At 35.2% G+C, this 24,688-nt stretch overlaps 1 protein-coding gene across 1 annotated transcript; it reads left to right on the top strand.

Moving 5' to 3' along the window:
- The first annotated feature begins 2,703 nt into the window (after positions 1 to 2,703).
- Positions 2,704 to 23,648, top strand: LOC120781449 (rab GDP dissociation inhibitor alpha). The gene is made up of 3 exons (XM_040113664.1): positions 2,704 to 3,225; positions 20,459 to 20,934; positions 22,148 to 23,648. The coding sequence occupies exons 1-3, from the start codon at positions 2,832 to 2,834 to the stop codon at positions 22,607 to 22,609; spliced, it is 1,332 nt and encodes a 443-aa protein (XP_039969598.1). The 5' UTR covers positions 2,704 to 2,831; the 3' UTR covers positions 22,610 to 23,648.
- Positions 23,649 to 24,688: the final 1,040 nt, after the last annotated feature.

Genomic DNA, 24,688 nt, shown 5'->3' with positions numbered 1-24,688 from the left:
GCTCTCCTGCACCTTGATCACTTTATCTCTGATACTCTGTCCCACAAAAATCATGTTTCTATTCTTTCTTTTTAGATTTCCTAAAAGCATTTGACAGGATTGGGATTCATGTAGTGTTAAGACAGCTTAGTAGGTGGAGAGTGGGTTCTCGTATTTTTAACTTTGTCAAATCTTTCCTATCCAACCGTAAATTAAGTGTTATCATATCCAATGTTTCATCCTCTGTTCTACCATTAGATAATGGTACCCCACAAGGGTCACCGCTCTCGGTGATCCTATTTACTATTGCATTTGATGAAATCAGTACCATTCTATCAGATTTTGTTACTATCCGGCATCAGATTTATGCTGATGATTTAATTTTTATTCTCAAAAACTTCAAATTTGACTTCAGTAACAATTACTTTCTCTGAAATTTTATTGCGTGTCTTTCTCGTTGGTCCTCTACTTCAGGCACATCAATATCTTTTCCTAAATCGAAACTTTTTCATATTTGTAAAAAACATCAATGTACTATCCCAACGCTCACATTTGATAATACAAACATTTTGTGTACAGATAGTATTAAGTTCCTTGGTATTGTATTAGACTCTAAGTATACATTTAAGAAACATTGTCAGTATATAAGAAAAAGACTTTTTGTTAATTTAAATATTATTAAATACCTCTCATGTAAGCGCTCACTCATCGGCTCGGCTTACTGGTCAACGTCACTAAAGCCCTCACCTCTCATCTGTAATTAATTATGGCTTGGAAATCTATGGACATCATTCTAAGAATCATCTAAAGATGCTTGCTGCGCCCTATCATTCTTCAGTTCGTTGTTCTCTTCGAGTGTTTCCAACATCGCCAATTAAAAACATACTGACGGAAGCTGGCCTACCTTCTCTAAAAGATGCAGTGGAAGATAGCTTAAATAAGCTTTATTCAAAACTCATACTCAGCACGAACTTTACTATAAAAAAGGACTTTCAATCATCACTTTGCAGAAAGAGGTCTCCTAAAAATACCGTCTTCTATTTTTAAAAGTGCTTTGTTTGCTAAAACCAATGAGTTGCCGCTTAAAATATTGCTGCCTTGCAGTAAATATATTCCACCGTGGAAAGTAAATGAATCTTCTTTCATTAGTGATCTTACTTTTCTTCGCAAATCCATCACTCCAAGCACTGTGTATAAATCTCGATTTTTGGAATTATCTGCGCACTTCAAATCTTTTGGTTGGCAGTTTATATATACTGATGGCTCCAAATCGTCGCATACATCTTTTGCTGTAGTTGATGATAACCAACAAAGAAAATCGTATGGTTTATTATTTCCATTTTGTTCAATTTTTACCGCTGAAGCTACGGGTATTCTCAAAGCTGTCCAGTATGCCCAACAAAACCTTGGTAAATTCATCATCTGTACAGATAGTCTATCGTGTTTTCAAGCTTTAAAAACCGCAGTAACTACAATGACGTCATTATTGGCATTAGATCGCTGTTGTTTTCGTTAGCTACATAGACTAAAAATAATGTGGATAATTCGGTCACTCTGGAATCATTGGAAATACTTTTGCGGACTCGGTGGCTAAGGAGGTGTGCATCACTCCAACAACTACATCTGCCTTGTTTGTTAAGAGTGATATAAAACGGCTTATTATTCAACAAAGATCCACTAAATTGGCGCTTGATTGGATGAATTACAGACACCACTACTCTAAAATAAATTCAAATCGTATCAAACCATCCTTTCCGTCATCGCTTTCATCTAATTATATCATTCCATATATCAGACTTCGCATTGGCCACTCCATTATCACACACGCTCACATACTAAATGGCACTCAGATCAACCAATGCCCATTTTGTGATTCAGATTTAAATCTATTGCATCTTCTGCAACATTGTCCAGCACTTCAAACTCATAGACTGTCAAACTTCAATAATACTGATCCAATAATTTTATTGATGGATCCCTCAAGCAACAACATTTCGAAAATCTACAACTTTTTGAAAGACAGCGACCTTCTTCGACGCATATAACATAACCAGTCGGCCGATAGCCCATGATGCTAGTGCTGCGTATTTTCTTAAGTTTGTATAATAATTGTATTATTATGTAAGCTTTTATAAAATAAAAAAAAAAAAAAAATAAAATCTATTTAAAACTTACCTTCCTCAAGAATTTATCGGCGTAATATGTCTTTATGTAAAATGTGAACTAAAACAGGGTTGCAATTATATTTTTACGTTGCTTTCCATAACAATAAACATGGGTTTTGGTCTGACATATTTTACAGCCATTACAAACATTTTCTGCGTGTGTTTCTTGTTGAGCCGTTGAACCAAGTAGAAAACTCTGCAATTCGTGCACCGTGCAAGGGTTTTGCAAGAGCAAGAGCATACCCTTAATAAATTGACCGAATCAGCTGTTCCTATTTCACTAGATTGCGCAATATGTGTTCTCGTGCCCTTGCTTATTTCGGTATAGATATTTTGCTTTTTGTGTCATCGTGCAATCATGCAAAAGCAAGGAATCTGCTTATTGTTGTATACTGCAATTTTTAGGTGTGTATGCACCATATTCTTTTTAATTAGGCTTGTCAGGAAGTAGTAAACTCTGAGCCAAAAAATACAGAGAAAGTCAACGTATTTTCTGTATATAGCGGCATCTCTTTTTTGCTTGTATTCAATTTGCAAATCTTCGTTGACGAGTAGAAAATTTTATTGAATATTCGACCGTTTTGGTGACGAAAAGTGTAGTTCGGGTTTTCCTTCGTCATATATAAAGAAAAAATATATTTATTTAAAATAATAATATTTTTACTATAAAAATATTATATTTTTAACATGAATGAAGAATACGACGCAATTGTGTTAGGTACCGGTCTAAAGGAGTGTATTCTAAGTGGAATGCTCTCTGTATCAGGCAAAAAAGTTTTGCATATCGACCGGAATAAGTATTATGGCGGCGAGTCTGCATCAATTACACCATTAGAGGAACTATTCCAACGTTTTAACGTTGAAGCTCCTGGTGAAAAATATGGGCGAGGACGTGATTGGAATGTTGATCTTATACCTAAGTTCCTTATGGCTAATGGTCAGTTGGTAAAATTACTTATCCATACGGGCGTGACTCGCTATCTTGAGTTCAAATCCATTGAAGGAAGTTATGTATACAAGGGAGGAAAAATTGCCAAAGTCCCAGTTGACCAGAAAGAAGCTTTAGCTTCTGATTTAATGGGTGAGTCAGAATATATATATAATATCTTAAATTAAAATCGTAGAAGACAACTTCCAATCATTGCCAGTAATTTTTTTTGTTTCGGTCATCGTATACTATATATGTATATTTTTTTGTAATCGTTACTGCTTCTCGTTGGTAAATCGTGACACGTATCGTCAACCATTTATAAAACGATTTCGCTTTTGTTGAGAGTAAGGGGCGTAGATTAGTACCTAGTAGGATCGGTTAGACAAGGACAAAGTCTGCAAAAACCAAATATTGGGCGCAAAAGAAGATATATAAATATAACCAAGAAATACAAATGATAAATAGAAAGTCTTATTTCAAAATTTATATGCAAGGTAAAGAGAGTAAAGTTACAGTTTTGATAGTATTAGGGTCGGCTTTGCCCATACCCATTTTATACTCGAAATCCATGAACGGTATTCTAATGTTTTATATTTTCTGTCCAACACTGGGGTGTCCCTCCCTTAACTTAAATCACTTATATCAAAAACCTTAAATCATATATATATGCCGGTTATGTGGAAATTTTGAACTTCAAATACCTATCTGCGAAAATTAAGAAATTTTATTTTTAAAGAGTTATAGCATAAAGCACTCACAACGTTAATACTTTGTAGAGTGTACAGAGTTTGTCAAAATCGAGTCCAAGGTTCATCTTTGTTTCATATATCTGTACTGTTTTGCTAAATTTCAAATGTTCTTTGCAAAACCTTGCTTTTGACTATTGGAGTGTTTCGTTGTATCACGTACAGGAGTTTTGCGATTTTTTTTTATTTTAGGCAAATTAAGATCACTTTGAAAAAAAATTATTTCCTCCAACAATTTTTAATTACGGCATCCTGGTACGATTACTTTGGCGGTCGGATAAAAAACACAAATTTCGGTATAAATTGGATTTCTTGATCTGGGGGATCTCCTCTATCCGTACATACCCATTTTAACACCGAAGTCGTGGGATGCTATTATAAATCAAAGCCCTAAGATTGAATAAAGGAAAAGGAATTATAACGGAAAAGAGAAATTTCAGCGAATTGCTCATATTTGCTTATTATCATATGGCAGCGCTCCATTTCCTCATAATGGTTAGCATGGTTAAATGATGCTCACCCCGAGTGTAAAAAGTAATTTTTAAAATATAAATTTCTTACTTATAAAACCTGCAAAAAGGGTAAATTGTGAATTTGTTTAAATGTTTACAGTTTAATTAAATGAATTTGAAGTGAAAAATGTGCAAAAAGTCTGTTAAATATAGAGAAATAGCTTTAAGCTTTAAAGTCGAAATCGGAATTTTGCCGGCATACTTAATTGGAGTTTCCGGCACAATTCCGATTTCTTTGGCGCCGCGATTTGAAGGTACCGTTGGAAAGAGGAAGTCCTCCTGATTAAAAAAATATATAAGGTTATATGTACTGCAAACGCTTAGTTAACGAGATATTCGACCTTAAGGGTTAAGTTCAAAAATTCCCAAAATTCGAACATTTCAACAAGGTATTTTACCACATTAAACGCACTTTACTCAAATTTTTCACTTCAAATAACTAAACTATAAACTTTTAAATAAATCCACATTTTACACTTTTAACATTTTTTTTACCGAAGAAATCTTTATTTTAAAAATTACATTTTACACTTGTAGTGAACATCATGTGTGTGCTGAAAATTACGACGAAATGGAGCGCTGCCATGTGATAATAAAGAGTAAAGTGTGTTTAATGTGGTAAAATAGCTTGTTGAAATGTTCGAATTTTAGGAATTTTTGAACTTTAAGGTCGAATATCTCGTAAACTAATCGTTTGCGGTATCTATAACCATATATATTTTTTAATTAGGAGAACTTCCACTACTCAAAAAGGCCTCATTGTTCGGCAGGTGCTTAAAGATCCATTTGCAACTTCCTAACAAATACGAGCTTCAATGCACGAGGAATGTGGCGAAACATTCCTAGTATGACTGTTAGACAGCGACTTTAGGAAAACAAACTTAGTGGATGCCAAAGTCCATTGTTGAGTTGGCCTGTCTTATGATTCTATTATGTTTTTTATAATTACTGATTTGTTTTCGTTGAACATTATTTAATAAAAGTTTCAGTATACCTATACTTCAATTCCTTTCACGATATTTTTTTTTTCTTATTTTTCTGTTATTTTAGTGTATATAGGAGGGTGTGCTAATCAGTGTGCCATCCCTGTATATGACAAAATATATGTATACTTATAAACGTTTTTTTTTTGTTTATTCCCCTTCGTTAGTTGATCACTTGCACATAGTTTTAAAGCAATAAGAATATAGAGACTGTTTTGGATCGTAATTCTTCTGGAATGTTCATTTTAAGATGCTTATTTCAACTGGCATATGGCTGCACAATGTTCCTGAATATCCCCATAAAATGTGTATTTTGATCCATGATCCTATCCATCATTTTTATTGATAATAAAAAGAGTGCCATACCAAACTTTTAAGGCTACTTAGATTTACTACCTTGGCCGTATTATTTGGAAGATGCTCCATGTCCTACTCCATCTGACAGTTGGGACTCATCCGAACAAAGGATATTACGCCATTTCGAAATAGCTATTTTAAATGGTTTTTGAGAAACTCCTACTAGGACTATGCATCTGGCTAGAACATTTTAAAAGAATTTGTATTTCTGTATATGTACATACAGTGGACCAATAAAGTTTACATACACCTAATTCCATTAAATTCCGACACGTTTATTTGTTTCAAAATTAATAAATTTTGTGGTTTTTTTTCTATCCATTTCAAGATATGTATATTTAACATTAAACATAGCATATCAAAATATTTTTTTTTTACACAAATAAAAAAAATTAAAGTTAAAGCTTAAAATGAGCATAATTTATATCAAACAAGTTTACGTACACTTATGAATGTTTACATAAAACAAAAGTAATTACAATACTTTAAACGGTTTTTGGCCTACATTTTGTTGCTATTACTGTCCCTAGACATCGTTGTATGCTCCCCACTCAATTTCTAGTATTATTTCCGGATATTTTGACCCATTAAGTCCATGATCCAGCTTTTTGGCCTTATTTTGATGAAATTCGATGTTTTCGAATACGGTTTTCCAAAAAGTTCCAGATATTTTGAATAGGATTAATGTCTAGCGATTGCGGGACCTATGGAGTTATTTTTATTTCCATAACAACCATTCACGTACAAGATAAGTTGTGTGTTTTGGGTCGTTATCCTGTGGTAAATAGAAATGGCTGCTATTAACAGCCGATTTAAGCACACTTAAAATTTAAATTTTTTTCCTAAAATGTTCAGATACATATGCTTATCCATGTTTTCACTAATAAAGTCCAAATGTCCAACTCTAGATGCAACCATACACCCGCAAACCATAACATTACCCCCACAGTGCTCTACCATTGGCAATACATTTTGTCCTTGCGACTCTTCATTGATCTTTCTCCACACTTTTCGTGATCTATTCGAACCAAATTTATTAAATTTTGAATCGTCGGTGAACACAATGTTTTCCCAAAACCAATACGGTTTGTTTAAATATTGTTTAGCAAACGCCGACATTTTCTTTTTATTAACCTTATATATGTATGGCTTACGACGCGCGACTCGTCTATGATAACCAGCACTCTTCAACAAATTCCTTACTGTTTGGGGATTTATTTTTTTGTGTACATTTCAAAAATGTATAAGCATATGTATCTGAACATTTTAGGAAAAAAATTTAAATTTTAAGTGTGCTTAAATCGGCTGTTAATAGCAGCCATTTCTATTTACCACAGGATAACGACCCAAAACACACAACTTATCTTGTACGTGAATGGTTGTTATGGAAATAAAAATAACTCCATAGGTCCCGCAATCGCTAGACATTAATCCTATTCAAAATATCTGGAACTTTTTGGAAAACCGTATTCGAAAACATCGAATTTCATCAAAATAAGGCCAAAAAGCTGGATCATGGACTTAATGGGTCAAAACATCCGGAAATAATACTAGAAATTGAGTGGGGAGCATACAACGATGTCTAGGGACACTAATAGCAACAAAATGTAGGCCAAAACCCGTTAAAAGTATTGTAATTACTTTTGTTTTATGTAAACAATCATAAGTGTACGTAAACTTTTTTGATATAAATTATGCTCATTTTAAGCTTTAACTTTAATTTTTTTTATTTGTGTAAAAAAAAAAAATATTTTGATATGCTATATTTAATGCTAAATATACATATCATGAAATGGATAGAAAAAAACCACAAAATTTATCCATTTTGAAACAAATAAACGTGTCGAAATTTAATAGAACTAGGTGTATGTAAACTTTTTTGGTCCACTGTATTCTCCACCTTTCTTAGCTCAACGCTAAATGTCCTATGTAAATTAAATTACATGTTATAGTGCACTGTAAATGTATGCAAATATAATGGTGTTCTTAACATAAGATACATAAACCATTTGTACCATTGTCTCGATACATACATATATGTATGTTAAACACAAAATGATATGATGATAATTTTTTCAAAACACAATATGTGGCAACACTGGTATTTGTCGTGTCATGTAAATAAATATACCATGTTCTTTGGTTACCTCAATATTTTTTTTATAGAAACTATGTGCAAGCGATCAACTAACGAAAAGGAATTTGCAAACAAAAACCGATATTAATTTTTGGTTACATACACCGTCGAACTGTCATCGTAACCGGTTGCTTTTCGCTCTGTGCTTATTGAGTTTGTTAAAACAGTATAACGGTTTGTTCTGCGTTTATATTACGCTCGTGCTTTGTTTGTGAATTATTTTTTTATCGTTTTATATCTTTTCAATCACTTAATTTCTTAATTTGTTAAACTAAAATTCGCGTTTACTATGGCCCCTGGGGCCACCAAATTAGGGGATAATAGGTTTTCCCTATTATCTCCAATAATGAAAAAGAAAAGAAAAAAACCAAATCCGATCCCGTTAGACCAATTTCCAGAATTACCAGTCTCAAACACGGATGATCCAAAATTTTTGGTCATGTCATCGCTGGACGACAACTACTGCTCTTTGTAAATAACAACAAAACAGCTAGCAAATTTCTTTCTGCAAAAATTTTACCTGGCGGAGGTCATATCAATGTCAAGCTTCATAATACTTTGAATACGGTTAAAGGCACCATATACGCCCCATTCCTGAATAACTTATCAGAAGAAGATATTGTTGATGGTCTTAAGGAGCAGGGTGTTTCTGCTGTACATAAGTTTTCACGAATTGCTGACGGCTCCCGTAGTATCCTACGGGTGTAGTTTTATTAACTTTTGATAAATACAAACTTCCTGAAAGAATTGATGTTGCCTGGAGAACCTCACTTAGTCCTGTCCGTATTACCCTAATCCTATGCGTTGTAAGCAATGTCAATTAATTGGCCACACAGCAAAATACTGCCGTAATTCACCTTCTTGTGTCTCTGCAACCTCCCTTCCGATCATACCCCACCTTACTGAATGTAAGAGAATAATGTGTGCAAATTGCTCGGGCGACCACCCGGCATCATCTAATACTTGCCCTAAATGTCAACAATCCAAAGAAATATTAAAAATTAAAACTATTTATAAATGTAGTATGCGTGAAGCTGTTACCAAGTATAAAATTCAATTTTCTCATACAACTTCTAATGCAAACTCTTTTGCCTCTATAGCTAAAATTTCTAACAATACTAATCAAATCAATAATGAAACAACACCTAATAACAAATCCAACAATCCTACCAAAACTAATCTAACAACAACTACAGACATCAATTCATCTAAACAATTCCTTCCAACCCATCCTACCTCCTTTTCTGTCACTTCTCCTTCCCCTCTCTTTTCCCCTTTATCCATCTCTGACTCTCCTCTCAATATCCTTTCCTCCTGTCCTATCACACCCTCCCCCACCCTCTCCTGCTCGCAAGATCCTCTTGCATTACCCAATTTTCCTTCTTACAATGAAGACATTTAGTTTAAATAAAATATTCGTAGCTTAACTTTTTTCTTTTATAAGTTTACATATGATATGATTACACTTCTTCAATGGGACATTAACGGTTATGTTAATAATTATATTAACTTAGAGTTACTTATGGGATCGTACAATCCATCTATTATCCTGTTGAATGAAACTCACCTATCTTATAATGCCTCAGCTTTTACCCCTAGGGCTTATGTGGGATATTTTATTAATCTCCCACATAACACCACCAACAAGCAGGGAGTTGCCATCCTAGTTAAAAGAAATCTACCTCACGTATTACTTCCCATACCCCTTTCAATTTTTTCTTCTGTAGCTATTGAGATCCTCGCCCCCTATAAAATTTCAATCATCTGTGCTTATTCCCCTCCTGATCAATCATTTTCTACTACTGAATTTTTAAATCTTATTCCTTCCGGTTCAAATCCTTTTTATCTTGTGTGGTGACTTCAATGCTTGGAGTCCCCTTTGGGGCTCTGCTTCGGCTAACTCCAAGGGACGTAGCATTGAGGATGCCTTACTAAGATCCAACTGCATTGTTTTAAATGATGGTTCCCCCACCCATTTTTCCACTCACTCTACCTTCACTAATATTGATCTTTCCATATGTTCTGCCTCCCTCTCCTCAAAAATATCCTGGTGTTGTATTGATGATCTCCATGGCAGTGATCATTTTCCCATCCTTTCCAAAATATCTACTTCTCGCCCTCATTCATTTTTTAAGCCCAGGATTCGGTTTAGAACTGATTCGGCTGATTGGGATAGGTTTGAAGAAGCCTGTTTTTCGCATTCACGTTATTTCCCATTTTCTTCCAATATAAATCAAGAGGCTTCTAGAATCCAAAAAATTATACGTTCTGCTTCTAACTATTCTTTTCCCCTTTCTTCTTCTAAACCAGTCAAGCTTGCTCCTCTTTGGTGGAATAATGAGCTTTCTGCACTAAGAAATCTGAAACAGATCGCATGGCATCAATTTAAACGTTTACGTTCTAGTGCAAACTTAATAGCTTACAAAAATCCACAATGCACTTTTTCGCCATAAAGCTAAGGCTGCTAAGGTTCATTGTTTCCAAGAATTTACGAATAATATCACTTCTTCTTCGGATTCTAGAAAAATCTGGACTGATATGAAAAGACTGGCTGGTTTATCACCTTCTTCTCCTATCACTTATTTAAATACTCCTCGGGGCACTCTACTATATCCCAAAGATATAGCCTTAGAGTTTGCCACCCACTTTTCCAATATTTCTTTGGACTCCAATTTCTCTTCTGATTTTTCCTCTAGTAAACTTTCTTATCTTTGCTCTCCTTACCTTCCTCCTTCCACCTTATCTCAATCAGCTGAATATTTAGATGCCGATATATCTGAACTTGATTTTAATTTAGCCCTCTCGTCAGTCAAGGGCAAAACTCCTGGCATTGATAAAATCTCTTACCTTATCATCAAGCACCTTCCTCCATTCCTTATATCCCGTCTAGTCAAACTTTACAATAGTATTTTTCTCAGTGGCAACTACCCTGTCCTCTGGAAGACTAGCGCGATTATTCCTATTTTAAAACCTGGTAAACCTCCTGGTGTGGTCAGCAGTTATCGTCCCATTTCCCTTCTTCCTTGCCTTGGTAAATTGATTGAAAAGATTATTGCTACTAGACTCGCCTGGTATGCTCAATCTAATAATCTCATTTCGCACAACCAAGTTGCGTTCAAGAGGGGGCAGGGTACGTTGGATGCTCTCCTGCACCTTGATCACTTTATCTCTGATACTCTGTCCCACAAAAATCATGTTTCTATTCTTTCTTTAGATTTCCTAAAAGCATTTGACAGGATTGGGATTCACGTAGTGTTAAGACAGCTTAGTAGGTGGAGAGTGGGTTCTCGTATTTTTAACTTTGTCAAATCTTTCCTATCCAACCGTAAATTAAGTGTTATCATATCCAATGTTTCATCCTCTGTTCTACCATTAGATAATGGTATTCCCACAAGGGTCACCGCTCTCGGTGATCCCATTTTACTATTGCATTTGATGAAATCAGTACCATTCTATCAGATTTTGTTACTATCCGGCATCAGATTTATGCTGATGATTTAATTTTATTCTCAAAAACTTCAAATTTGACTTCAGTAACAATTACTTTCTCTGAAATTTTATTGCGTCTTTCTCGTTGGTCCTCTACTTCAGGCACATCAATATCTTTTCCTAAATCGAAACTTTTTCATATTTGTAAAAAACATCAATGTACTATCCCAACGCTCACATTTGATAATACAAACATTTTGTGTACAGATAGTATTAAGTTCCTTGGTATTGTATTAGACTCTAAGTATACATTTAAGAAACATTGTCAGTATATAAGAAAAAGACTTTTTGTTAATTTAAATATTATTAAATACCTCTCTATGTAAGTGCTCACTCATCGGCTCGGCTTTCTTACTTCTGGTCAACGTCACTAAAGCCCTCATCTCATCTGTAATTAATTATGGCTTGGAAATTTATGGACATCATTCTAAGAATCATCTAAAGATGCTTGCTGCGCCCTATCATTCTTCAGTTCGTTGTTCTCTTCGAGTGTTTCCAACATCGCCAATTAAAAACATACTGACGGAAGCTGGCCTACCTTCTCTAAAAGATGCAGTGGAAGATAGCTTAAATAAGCTTTATTCAAAACTCATACTCAGCACGAACTTTACTATAAAAAAGGACTTTCAATCATCACTTTGCAGAAAGAGGTCTCCTAAAATACCGTCTTCTATTTTTAAAAGCGCTTTGTTTGCTAAAACCAATGAGTTGCCGCTTAAAAATATTGCTGCCTTGCAGTAAATATATTCCACCGTGGAAAGTAAATGAATCTTCTTTCATTAGTGATCTTACTTTTCTTCGCAAATCCATCACTCCAAGCACTGTGTATAAATCTCGATTTTTGGAATTATCTGCGCACTTCAAATCTTTTGGTTGGCAGTTTATATATACTGATGGCTCCAAATCGTCGCATACATCTTTTGCTGTAGTTGATGATAACCAACAAAGAAAATCGTATGGTTTATTATTTCCATTTTGTTCAATTTTTACCGCTACAGCTACGGGTATTCTCAAAGCTGTCCAGTATGCCCAACAAAACCTTGGTAAATTCATCATCTGTACAGATAGTCTATCGTGTTTTCAAGCTTTAAAAAACCGCAGTAACTACAATGACGTCATTATTGGCATTAGATCGCTGTTGTTTTCGTTAGCACATAGACTAAAAATAATGTGGATACCCGGTCACTCTGGAATCATTGGAAATACTTTTGCGGACTCGGTGGCTAAGGAGGTGTGCATCACTCCAACAACTACATCTGCCTTGTTTGTTAAGAGTGATATAAAACGGCTTATTATTCAACAAAGATCCACTAAATTGGCGGTTGATTGGATGAATTACAGACACCACTACTCTAGAATAAATTCAAATCGTATCAAACCATCCTTTCCGTCATCGCTTTCATCTAATTATATCATTCCATATATCAGACTTCGCATTGGCCACTCCATTATCACACACGCTCACATACTAAATGGCACTCAGATCTACCAATGCCCATTTTGTGATTCAGATTTAAATCTATTGCATCTTCTGCAACATTGTCCAGCACTTCAAACTCATAGACTGTCAAACTTCAATAATACTGATCCAATAATTTTATTGATGGATCCCTCAAACAACAACATTTCGAAAATCTACAACTTTTTGAAAGACAGCGACCTTCTTCGACGCATATAACATAACCAGTCGGCCGATAGCCCATGATGCTAGTGCTGCGTAGTTTCTTAAGTTTGTATAATAATTGTATTATTATGTAAGCTTTTATAAAATAAAAAAAAAAAAATAAAAAATTTTTGGTTATGTATATAAATAAAAACTTAGAATTGAAGGGCTTCTCTCTATCATACATTAATGTCCGACCGATTCTCAAAGAAGATAATTCATTGATGAACAAATGTATTTAATAAATTTTACAAGAGGGAAGCATGAGCAACAAACATTAATGAATATATTACTTAAAGGGTATCTCTACAGATAACTTAAGATTGCTTAAAATCTGGATTGCTGACAATATTGTTATATGGTTTGATAGAGCGGTTTTCATTTCAATTAACATTTTGAAGAGGCAACATGTACAAACAACATTTTGTTCACCTAACGGTTGGTGATCCCTCACCTAAAACTAAGCGAGATAGACATAGGGTTTTATATAAATCATCAGGATGAAATCGAGTTGAAATCCGGGTGACGTTTTTTTTTTTTATAGTAGGAGGAAGCATCGAAAGTCGGAGTGCGGGACTTTAATCCGCTAAACCTAACCTACTCCCACCTTATGTCTCTCCCACGGGACCACTGGACAAAGTATTACTTCATGGGAGAGAAGAAGACGTTTAAGTCTCCTTATTGCACTGACTGACTGACGCCTAATCTGTTCTAAATGTCTCAATTTTGTCATAATTAGATTTGCCGCTCCGCTAACAGCTTTCCACTTTACAGAGGACTCGCACATAAGTGCAGTCAAATTTTCCACCGAGAAACTACCCCCCAGGGTGGTTTTCAACTTTTCCCTTATTCTTGAAAACCGAGGGCAATAAAAGAACACGTGTTCAGAGTCTTCTATACACTCTGTACACGTCGGACAGTATGGACTAAAGTCATGACGATATTTGAATAGGTAGCTTCTGAAGCAACCATGTCCACTGAGTATTTGGGTAAGGTGGTAATCAAGGTCCCCATATTGTCTACCTATCCACGAATGTATGTCCGAGATCAGTCGGTAGGTCCAACGTCCTTTGCATGAAGTTTGCCACCGCTGCTGCCACATTTCAATGCTTTTAATTCTCTCACCTCTTTTTGCTGTGGTAGACATCTCCGACAAGTTATATATTCGCGCGAATTCGTCTCCCTGGATGTCAATCGGTGCCATACTGGCTAGTACCTCATCAGCGTCATTTGAAATGGTTCGGAAAGCACTTATCACGCGTATTGCTGAAAGCCTATGCACTGTGTTAATTGGTCTAGCATATGATTTTATTTCTAGCGCCTGTATCCATATTGGAGCCGCATACAGGATAACTGAACTTATTACCTTAGCTATTAAACATCGTCGGCTGGAACGCACACAGCCTTTATTTGCCATCATTCTAGATAACGCATTATATATTTTATTTGCTTTACGCGTCGCATTTTCCAAGTGTTCCTTGAACTTGAGTCGCGAGTCCACTATTACCCCAAGGTACTTCAACTGCGGCTGTGAAGTAATCTCACTTTCTCCTATGGTGAGCGATATTTTCTCCTCAATTTTCCTGGAGCTTATGAGCAGGACTTCTGTTTTCTGCTCAGCGAGCTCTAGACTCATGGTAGCGAACCATCTGCGCAAACCATTTATGCTGTCGTTGCATTTGATCCGAAGGTCATCCAGATGTTTAGCTACAGCTACCACTATGAGGTCATCCGCATATGCGATTGTTTTCACACTTTGTGATTGCGGTATTCTTAGCACTCCGTCGTACATCAGGTTCCATAGCAGCGGGCCTAAAACCGAGCCTTGCGGAACTCCACTGGAGATAGTGTAGCTCTGAGTGCCTTCGTCCGTCTCGAATAGCAATCTCCTATTTTGAAAGTAACTCATTATAATATTTATTAGATAATGAGGAGCGTGTATATCGTGTTGAGCTTTTATTATATTTGCCCATTTTGCGGAGTTGAACGCGTTCTTTACATCCAGGGTTATTAGCGCGCAGTATTTTTTTGTACCACCTTTCCATCTTTTTCCACTTATTGCACATTTCGCAGTGTCGACTACTTCTCTTAGTGCGTCGATAGTGGACCTCTTTTTAATAAAGCCGTATTGTCTCTCTGATAATCCGCCGGCTTTTTGGATTGCTATCTCCAAGCGGTTTCTTACAATGCTTACAATCCGGGTGACGGTCTTTCTCTCCGTCCGTCCCTTTGTCTGTGCAAACTGCAACTTGAGTGAAAATTGAGATATCTTGAAGAAACTTGGCACGCGCGTTCCTTAGTAAACAAAAATACGAGTTCGTAGATAGGCGTAATCGGACGGCTACCACCCCCACACAACGACTTAAACCGAAAACCTATAAAGTGTCATCAAGCACAAAATTAAGATATAAAACTTTAATTTTACACAGGGGATCACAGTTGCAAGGAGCACCCGTGGGGAAAACATTTTGGAAAAGGCGACGTTTCGTCGCCCTCTAATAAGTTTAAGGGGGTTTCCTCGGGTAAAAAACAGCCTTTCTTCAATTTTTTTGTCTCATATAAAAAATTAAATATATTATTAGAGTTTTTTATTGTTACAAACATTAACCATTAACAAGGAAATTCCGAAATTTTTGGAAAAAAATATTTTAAACTCGACCATTGTGACGCCATTTCCGGTGACCCCTTGGAAAAAAGATGAGCCAGCTTTGGCAAGATAACTTCTTATATAAAGGGTAAAAATAAGTGTTCTAGTCAAAACCATGACTTAAAATTTGGATGTAAAAAAAACCGAAAATTGGATTTTTGGAGGACATTTTTTTTTTTAAATTAAATTTTTTTTTAAATAGTTGTAATTGATCTGTGGAAAATTTCACGATATCGCTTGAGTAGTACTCGAGTAATTTTGCCAACCGGCTTGAAAAACAGTTTCGAGATTCCCACGACAGCTGGTTCTACGCACCGGAATTGACTCGGATTTCATCCGAACCTGTTTTTTCGGCGATCTAACCTTATTTGGATCGGTAAGTGTAAATCTGTGTTTGTCGTCAAGCAAAGCCTGAGGCCTTGCTACTCCCGACCTTCACTCTCCACCTGAGCCTAGCCAGCCACCAGCATGGATTCCGAAAAGTACACAGCACCACCACAGCACTTAGCGTCATAAACGTTCAGATAGTTCGTGACCTCACGCAGAAACCATCCCGAAAGAGAACGATCCTCGTGGCGTTGAACTTGTCAAAAGCTTTTGATACAGTCAACCACACAACCCTACTGCAGAACATCAAAAAAACTACGCTTCCTCCAGGACTGAAGAGATGGACTATGAACTACCTGAGCGGTCGTCAATCATCCGTACTATTTCGAGATGAAACATCTAAACTGAGAAGAATTAAACAGGGGGTTCCGCAGGGTGATGTCCTCTCCATGTTACTGTTTAACTTCTACATTTCGAAACTCCCACAGCCACCAGAGGGGGTTTCCATTATCTCGTACACAGATGATTGCACGATATTGACGTCGGGCAATGGAATCGATGGCGTCTTTCTCGTTTCCTCACTCCTCACACTTTCTCTCACAAAATCCACAGCGACCATTTTTACGATCTGGACGAAGCTGTATAGACTTGAACTCAATATTGCAGTCGATGGCGTCAAAATTCCAGCTGTCAATAACCCAAAGATTTTAGGTGTAACTTTTGATAGTCTATGCTCCTTCACTCCCCATACGACCGTGATTATCGCCAAGGTACAGAGCCGCAACAAAATCCTCAAGTCGCTAGCCGGCAGCACATGGGGACAAGACAAAGAAACGTTGTTGGCAACATAAAAGGCAGTCGGCCGGCTGGTCCTTAATTACGCAGCACCAATATGGTCGCCTGGATACAGTGGTACGCAGATGAGGAAACTCCAAACTTGTCAGAATACTGCACTCCGGACCACGACGGGATGCCTCTTGATGTCCCAGTTAAGGAGCATAATGAACTCCTCTCTAAGCAGTTCCTGCTGGGATGTTTTCGTAGAAATCACCCTTGCAGCCACCTGCTTGGAGCAGAACCGCCTCCTAGGAGCATCAAGAGGTCTTTTCTTGACTACATCGACGACATCGTACAGTACCGGACTTCGGACGCAACTGACTTCCGACAGCTACTGACCGCCATTCACAGTGGAGCTATCAACAACTTCAACGACTCCCTGGCGTTCTTGGAGTCAAACCACCACCCATCGCAGACGAAGAGCTCGAGTTGCCTCAAGAAAAGCGAGTGACCCTAGCGCAGCTTCGTTCTGGATATTGTAGCAGGTTAAACTACAGGTTAGGTTATCCAGAATAGACCCCGACATATCCAATGTGTGTCCTGCATGCAACGAGTCTCCGCATGACACTGACCACCTCTTTGCATGCCCTGCGAACCCCACTCATCTAACACCCTTTTTCTTTGGTCCGACCCCGTCGAAACAGCACGTTTCCTGGGCCTCCCGTTAGATGACGTCGACGACAAACAGATAAACCTTACCATCCTAACAAGGATTTACAAACCATTAAAACAACAACAGTTTCGAGAAAAACTCGTTTAAAAATAAACGGCGCGCTTAGCCTAGTTGTCGCACAAGTTCTGAAAGCTGTATTTCCGATACTATACCCGGATCAACTTGAAAATTTAGACAGATATTCTAAAGGTGTTGTAGAATTTAATAAGACATTAAAAAATCGAGTTTTTGAAACCCATAAACCTATGTAACACTTTAATGTGTATCTCCTAAACCACTAAAGCCACAAAATCAAATTTCAAAATCCTATATGAAATCATACCGACAGTTCGAAAATTACTAAATTAAGTACGTATAATTCTTATCATATTCCTTTTTCACAGTTCAAAAATAGGACTACAACCACGCCTACTTCGAATATAACACCATTTGAAATTCTATTTGTTTCTTTCATTTTCCAGTACACAAATCAAGAAGCAATTAATATAACGGGATAAAGCTTTGCACGAATAATTCCATAAAAGTGTGTCACTTTATAATGAAAAGGTGTCCAAATCCAACCAAACCTGTTCAAGTTCGTAGGTATCGAATATGTGGACCCCAGTACCAATAATAGACTTTTGATCAAACATTTATTAATTGAATTGGTAAATAAACATTATACAACAATTATTTAAGTCTTAAAACATGGAATCTTTTTTCCGAGAAATAACTTTGTAGAAAAAATGCTTGTATATAACGTAATGCCGACAATTAAAATCTCGAAATTTAGAACTTCAGCAATAAAAATACCGACAAATCAAAATACCGATAAATCAAGATGCCGGCAATTCAAAATACGGACAGAATAAGTTTTAAAATAAGGTACTATATTTAATAAAAAGGGACAGCTTTAGCATACTATCCCATGATTTCAGGGTTAAAAGTGATATGGTTGTAAACAGCAGATGTTCCAGATTAAGAATATAATATAGCCGCCGCGAATTTGTCTACGTGCATTCAGTATGCAGACAAAAATATATAAATAAAGGGTGTATTAATTCTTATTAAAAAAAAACCACACCAGCTTGCTCTCCACCTATAAAAAACTTCGAGCGGCTACTCCTATTGATTTTGATTTGAAAAATAGGTGCTTTTTATGTGAAAAAGAAGCGGATGAAAGGAAGGAAAAAAGAAAATCCAAATCGTCAGGACAACAAATCAGCTACGTAACTAATTCTGATTTCAAGAAAACGATACTAAATTTGATAAGTGAAGAGAGAAGTGAATATTGTCGCAATATCCATAAAAGAATTGTAGGCGTGTTAGATTTAGTAGCTCAGGAAGCTAAGTATCACGCGGATTGTTATATGCGGCCAATTTTTTTTTAACTTTTTTATTTGAGGTTTTAATAATGCAGTCAAACACATGTTATACGGATTCATTGACTGTCCCTGGGTTCCGAGCTATAAACCTTACGGCGCTCCACTATTATACTTTTTTCATTTTCCACATAAATTTTGCCATCGTCATAAAAAATTTAAAACGGCGTTTCAACACCAGTGATATGTATGTTTTATGGTGTATTAAAACAACTGTTATTTGAACTTTTAATATTTAATAAAGGCATTTAAACTTGTTAGCTCTCCATTAATCAAAATTCCATTAAAAATTGATACTATGATGCAGCATAATACAAAACGTTTTATCAAATACATTTATATTCCACATTTTCTTCAATTTTCGTTGTTTTACACATTTTATTAGTGGTCTTCAACGGCGGTAACAAATTCCTCCGATTACATATTTTTTCCTCCTATTTTTCAATTGCTAAACATCAAAACCTCCTGAACTCTGTCAACTGTCAATTGCTAAAAAGGCGTCGGGTAGGTAGGTTCGAGCTGATGTAGCGCATGTTTTGAGATCTTAAACTGTTTAAACTTTTATATGGATGAAAAAAATTTATGTGGAAAAAAAAGGAGAAAAATTTTATATACCAATTAAAATAAATTTAATATGAGCATACATGGCATACAAATTATTAAAGCAATTTGGAATCTCCACAGGCAATACGTACGTTGTTAGTATAAAATAAATTTTTGCCTGTTGAGATGCCCCGTAACTATTGCATGCAGTGAACTGTCACTTTAGCAGTGAGACAGATCAGTTTTCATTTCTATAAAAATTTCGAAGAGTCAACATAGTTCATTTACATATGTACTTATATACCGAAGGCAGTTTCATGTCGGATATTTTAAATTTAGTAGCGCAATAGTCATTCTGCAAAAATTGTTAAAATCCTGTCGTTCCTCCCATAAAATATCTTTTAGGAGATGCTCTTCCATAGCATAAAGATCTCTAAACTCCAGAACACAGTATTTTCAAATTTTTAAGCGTATGATTATTTCATGATATCAAATGCTGACACAAGAATATTGCCAACCTCATTGGCCATGTGTTTGACACATTGTTAGCAATGTACATCGTCTGTCGAGATGTATAGTATTTATATACATAATTATATGGATATACTGTAGGTAAACAAGCGTTTTTTTAAATGCTCTATGCTTTTTCGCTTTATCGGATATAAATTTTTCTGTTTATGTTAGGAAAGTACCGTTTTCAAAGTACAACAATTGATAATTTTATTGGCGATACCTTGTCTGGTAAGAAAATTGCATGGCATTCTATAGAAGTGCTCAATGATAAAGCGTGCAAAACGTAAGTTATCTATTACAAAATACATTTTTTTCTATTGAAACTTCAAAATAAATTTTAAAATTTCATTAATTAATAGAAAGCAAGGCTTTTCTTTTAATTTAATTTTAAATTTCATGGGTTTTGTGAAATATTGTAAACTGTCTGAAGAAGGTTTTTTATTTTTTTAAAGTTTTATTCTTCAATACATTTAATAATAGCTTAACAAAATAACAATCGAATGTATGTTATTATTTAGGATATAATCAACAATACCAGTACATATGGAGTTTATAGTAGTAATATATTTTATAAATATGTTTTTTCTTGTTTCAGGCATGTTTGAGAAACGTCGTTTCCGTAATTTCTTAGTTTACGTTCAGGACTTTAAGGAAGATGATCCAAAAACCTGGAAAGACTTCGATCCATCTAAGTCAAATATGCAGGCACTTTACGATAAGTTTGGCTTGGATAAGAATACACAAGATTTCACTGGCCATGCGTTAGCTCTTTTCCGTGATGACGAGTATTTGAATGAACCAGCAGCGAATACAATTCGCCGTATAAAGCTATATTCAGACTCCTTGGCTCGGTATGGAAAATCGCCGTATTTGTACCCCATGTATGGACTTGGTGAATTGCCACAAGGGTTTGCACGTTTATCTGCAATTTATGGGGGAACTTATATGTTAGATAAACCAATTGATGAAATAGTATTGGGCGAAGGAGGTAAAGTGGTTGGTGTGCGCTCTGGAGATGAAGTCGCGAAATGCAAGCAAATCTATTGTGACCCCAGCTATGTGCCCGATAGGGTAAGAATACGATGATAAAATTTAATATCTCACTGCATTTAAGAAAAATAAAAAATAAGTCGGGCATAATTGAATTCCTAATTACGGTTTCCAACTATATTATCAAAAAATTACAAATTATTCAAAGCAGTTCTAGGCAACTTATTTCCAGAAAAAATTAATTAATTGGAAAAAAAATAAATAAACTGTTTAAAATAATTTAAAACTATTTTGATCAGTTATTTTCTATAAGAGCATGGAAAAATTACGAAACTGCTCGAATCAATTTGGATGTAAGAAATATAAAATTAATAAACAAATATTGCGAACATTAGGAGTTGATACATCTACTATTCTTAGGAATGTATTTTTTTAGTCAATTTGAGATTTAATGTAGCGTCATGCCATTTAAAATCTTCTTAACAACTTTAGTTAACAGTAACGTTCATAATACAAAAAAAACTTGAATGATCTGAAATTTACACTCGTGGCCACGCAAAGCTTACTACTATACTTTCTTAAATTTTCTTAGGTGTTTTTGGTTCGTTCGGGATTTTCTTCAATTATGTTTTTTGTTAAGTTTTTAGTAAGCAGAAGTAAACTAAATTATATTATCTAATTATAATTATAGTTTTCAATTTATCACGTTTAATGAGTAAAACACAAACTAGCTTTTCTGTGCTTATACAAAGCGGCCGATTTTATTGTTTTTAAAGTAATACCGCGACTTAACTTCGTGTTTCAATTAAAAAAAAAAATAAAATAAAACATTAATTTCAATCATAGTGTAAATTAAATGAAATTTAAAAATATAATTTTTCATCGCATGTCATTCTCTCATTTGCTCATTTTGTAAAGCTCACTACTTTTCAAATGATTTTGTCTAAAGCTCAATGTGTTTTGTTTTTAATTTTTAATAGTTTAAATAAATAATATTTCATTAACTTATTTCTAAATAAAAAATGTCTATACCGCAAAAAGTAGCAGCTATAAAGTATTGTCAAATATGCACAATACTTGAAAATTTTTAGTGGTAAGCTTTGCGTGGTCACGAGTGTAATAGCTTTAATTTCAATTAAACTCAGTGAAGTTGCAAACCGTAAAAGGGAATATTTTAAAACGGCATTTGAAAACTAATTTTTGTCACTTGAGATAGTAACATTTTGCTATAAATATTATAAGCTTTATCTTATAGTATTATGAGAATTAATAAATAAATATGTCATATGTGTAGGTACGCAAGAAGGGCAAAGTAATTCGTTGCATTTGCATTTTGGATCACCCAGTTGCGAACACCAAGGACGCACTATCTACTCAGATAATCATTCCACAAAAGCAAGTTGGACGTAAATCGGACATATATGTATCTCTTGTTAGCTATACTCATCAGGTAGCTGCTAAAGGCTGGTTTGTTGGTATGGTGTCGACTACTGTAGAATCTGACCAACCAGAGAATGAAATTAAGCCTGGACTTGATTTGCTGGAACCCATAGCACAAAAGTTTATTACGATCTCTGATTATTTGGAGCCAATTGACAATGGTATTGATTCACAGATTTTTATTTCGGAATCTTATGACGCTACTACACACTTCGAGACTACTTGTTTGGATGTATTAGATATATTTAAAAGAGGCACTGGTGAAGATTTTGATTTTTCAAAAATTAAACACGAACTTGGTGATGAGGATCAGTAAACGCGTTTAGATTACTAAAAAGAGAGACTCCGTTGTGCACGGTGATGTAATGAAAGTAATGATATGATGTCCTGATGTAAGAAGATGAGTCAAAAATGCGCATGATATACAATATAATCACAAAACTATATTATAATCAGCCAATCAAACTGTTACAGCGAAATATTGATAAAATAGTGAAAGAATATAAAGCTTGACACATGCAATGCGCGTACATATTAAATACCATCTTCGCTAAATCGTTATGAAACAAAAAGAAACAAATTAATTGTGCACACCAACATTTTATGTAGTAATATACATGTAATATTAACACATAACTGAACTTTTTATTGCTCACAATGTTTTGTTAAATTATATTCATTCCATTGCATATCTAAAAGTCTCATTTTTTCGTCTTCGATTATTACTTTTCTAAAGTCTTAACTTCATTTTTCAATATGTATCCATAACTTTTTGCACAGAAATAAATACATTTTGCCCAACAACAAAATATTAAGATCTGCAAAAAATTTCGAATGTACTAATTAGAGCCTTATGATTTATCTAATAAGAATTTATAGACAGCGCATAAGTAACTGCCGTTCGAAAATATTACATTTTCATAAATTGCCAGTGGGCTCAAAATAACAAAGGTGAACAAATGTAAAATTTTCAACTTAAAATTTGATATAAAGGTTAGGAATAACACCGTAATTTTGCTTAAAGAGTAACAGAAATGTTCAAAAAACAAAAGAAATAAACATATATGATTATGGGGATTTGCTGCAACATTATAGAACTCTGTTTTACTTGTGCACATTCGATACATCAGATAGAACATATATGTATATATGTACATAAGTGCATATGTATGTATGTCCATTCTAACGCTGTATTTGAAATGTGTTATAAATATAAAATAAAGGTTGGCATTTTAAGAATAAAAGAATTTATTACGAAATGTATAATGATATAATCTCTTTATGTATCTAAGGATGCAAACTATTAGCCTTTGAACTTAGTTTGACACTGTAAGAAATAAAGACACACGAAAATATTTCTGGTTACTTAGATTTTCGAACTTTTCTGGTGGCCGCTTTCACTGTTACACTCTCTTTCTTACTCTCTAGTTATGCAGCTTGCAGCGGACCCTGATCTTTTTTCTGAGCTGGCAACTAAACATAATCAGGGTCCCGTCAATTAGCTGTTAGTAAAAAATCTAGGATCTGAGAAGAATAGCGCTAAAACGAACTGCTAAAATCAGTGCGTTGTTGAAATTCTGTAGATGTCGGTAGTTTGTAAAATTATTTACACTCCCTTACTGGAGAACCGAGCACCCAAAACTAACTTCGGTAACACGCCTTTTGCATATCTCAATCCTCAATGGTGAAGTGGAAACTACACATTTTCTAAATACATATATAATAATGCCTAACTCCAATTTATTTAGAGTGGCATCACTGATGAATACGTATGCGTATTTGACAGTGCTCTCACCAAACAAAGAGTTTCCTATCATTTTATCTTTGGTTTCAATCAAAGTGACGCTTTATTCATATTCTTGTCGCCGAACGTCTGTTTTTCAGAATCGTTAAGTCCGCGATTACATGAAGCAACTTTTGTTGCTAATTCTCGGGCGATTCTCTTTTGCTGTCGCCCATTACCTTCAAGTGGTAAACACAATGACTGCGACAGACTGCAGTAGTAGAGCTATTTTATGCTTTTATTTGTAAAATAACTCAAGTCTGTTAGAGCTGTGAATAATTTTACATTTTACATATTAGTGGCATCACCCTCTACCTCCTTTTTCTATCTTCCATTCTACTGTCAACTCTACTGTCGTCCTACTGTCGTTGGCAAATATAGGAGGATACTGAAGTTAGCGAGAACGACAACTGTCGGCCTGCAGTCGTGTAGTCGTGCAGCTGTCAAAATAACAGTGTCCATAAGAACGTGTGTATTTTAATATTTTACAGATGTAGTTTGCAGTCTGTCGGGCTCTATGTGTTCAGCGCTTCACACGAGCAACTTGTGTTGCGCAACTCTGTTCGAGTTTTTTTCTCCTTCTCTTTCACTTTACTTTAACCCATTGTCGTT

This window comes from Bactrocera tryoni, unplaced genomic scaffold (genome assembly GCF_016617805.1).
Source record: "Bactrocera tryoni isolate S06 unplaced genomic scaffold, CSIRO_BtryS06_freeze2 scaffold_7, whole genome shotgun sequence".
In the NCBI taxonomy this organism is placed as follows: Eukaryota; Metazoa; Arthropoda; class Insecta; order Diptera; family Tephritidae; genus Bactrocera; species Bactrocera tryoni.
Note: the sequence above shows the minus strand (reverse complement) of the source record. Positions and strands in the feature narration are given on the sequence as shown.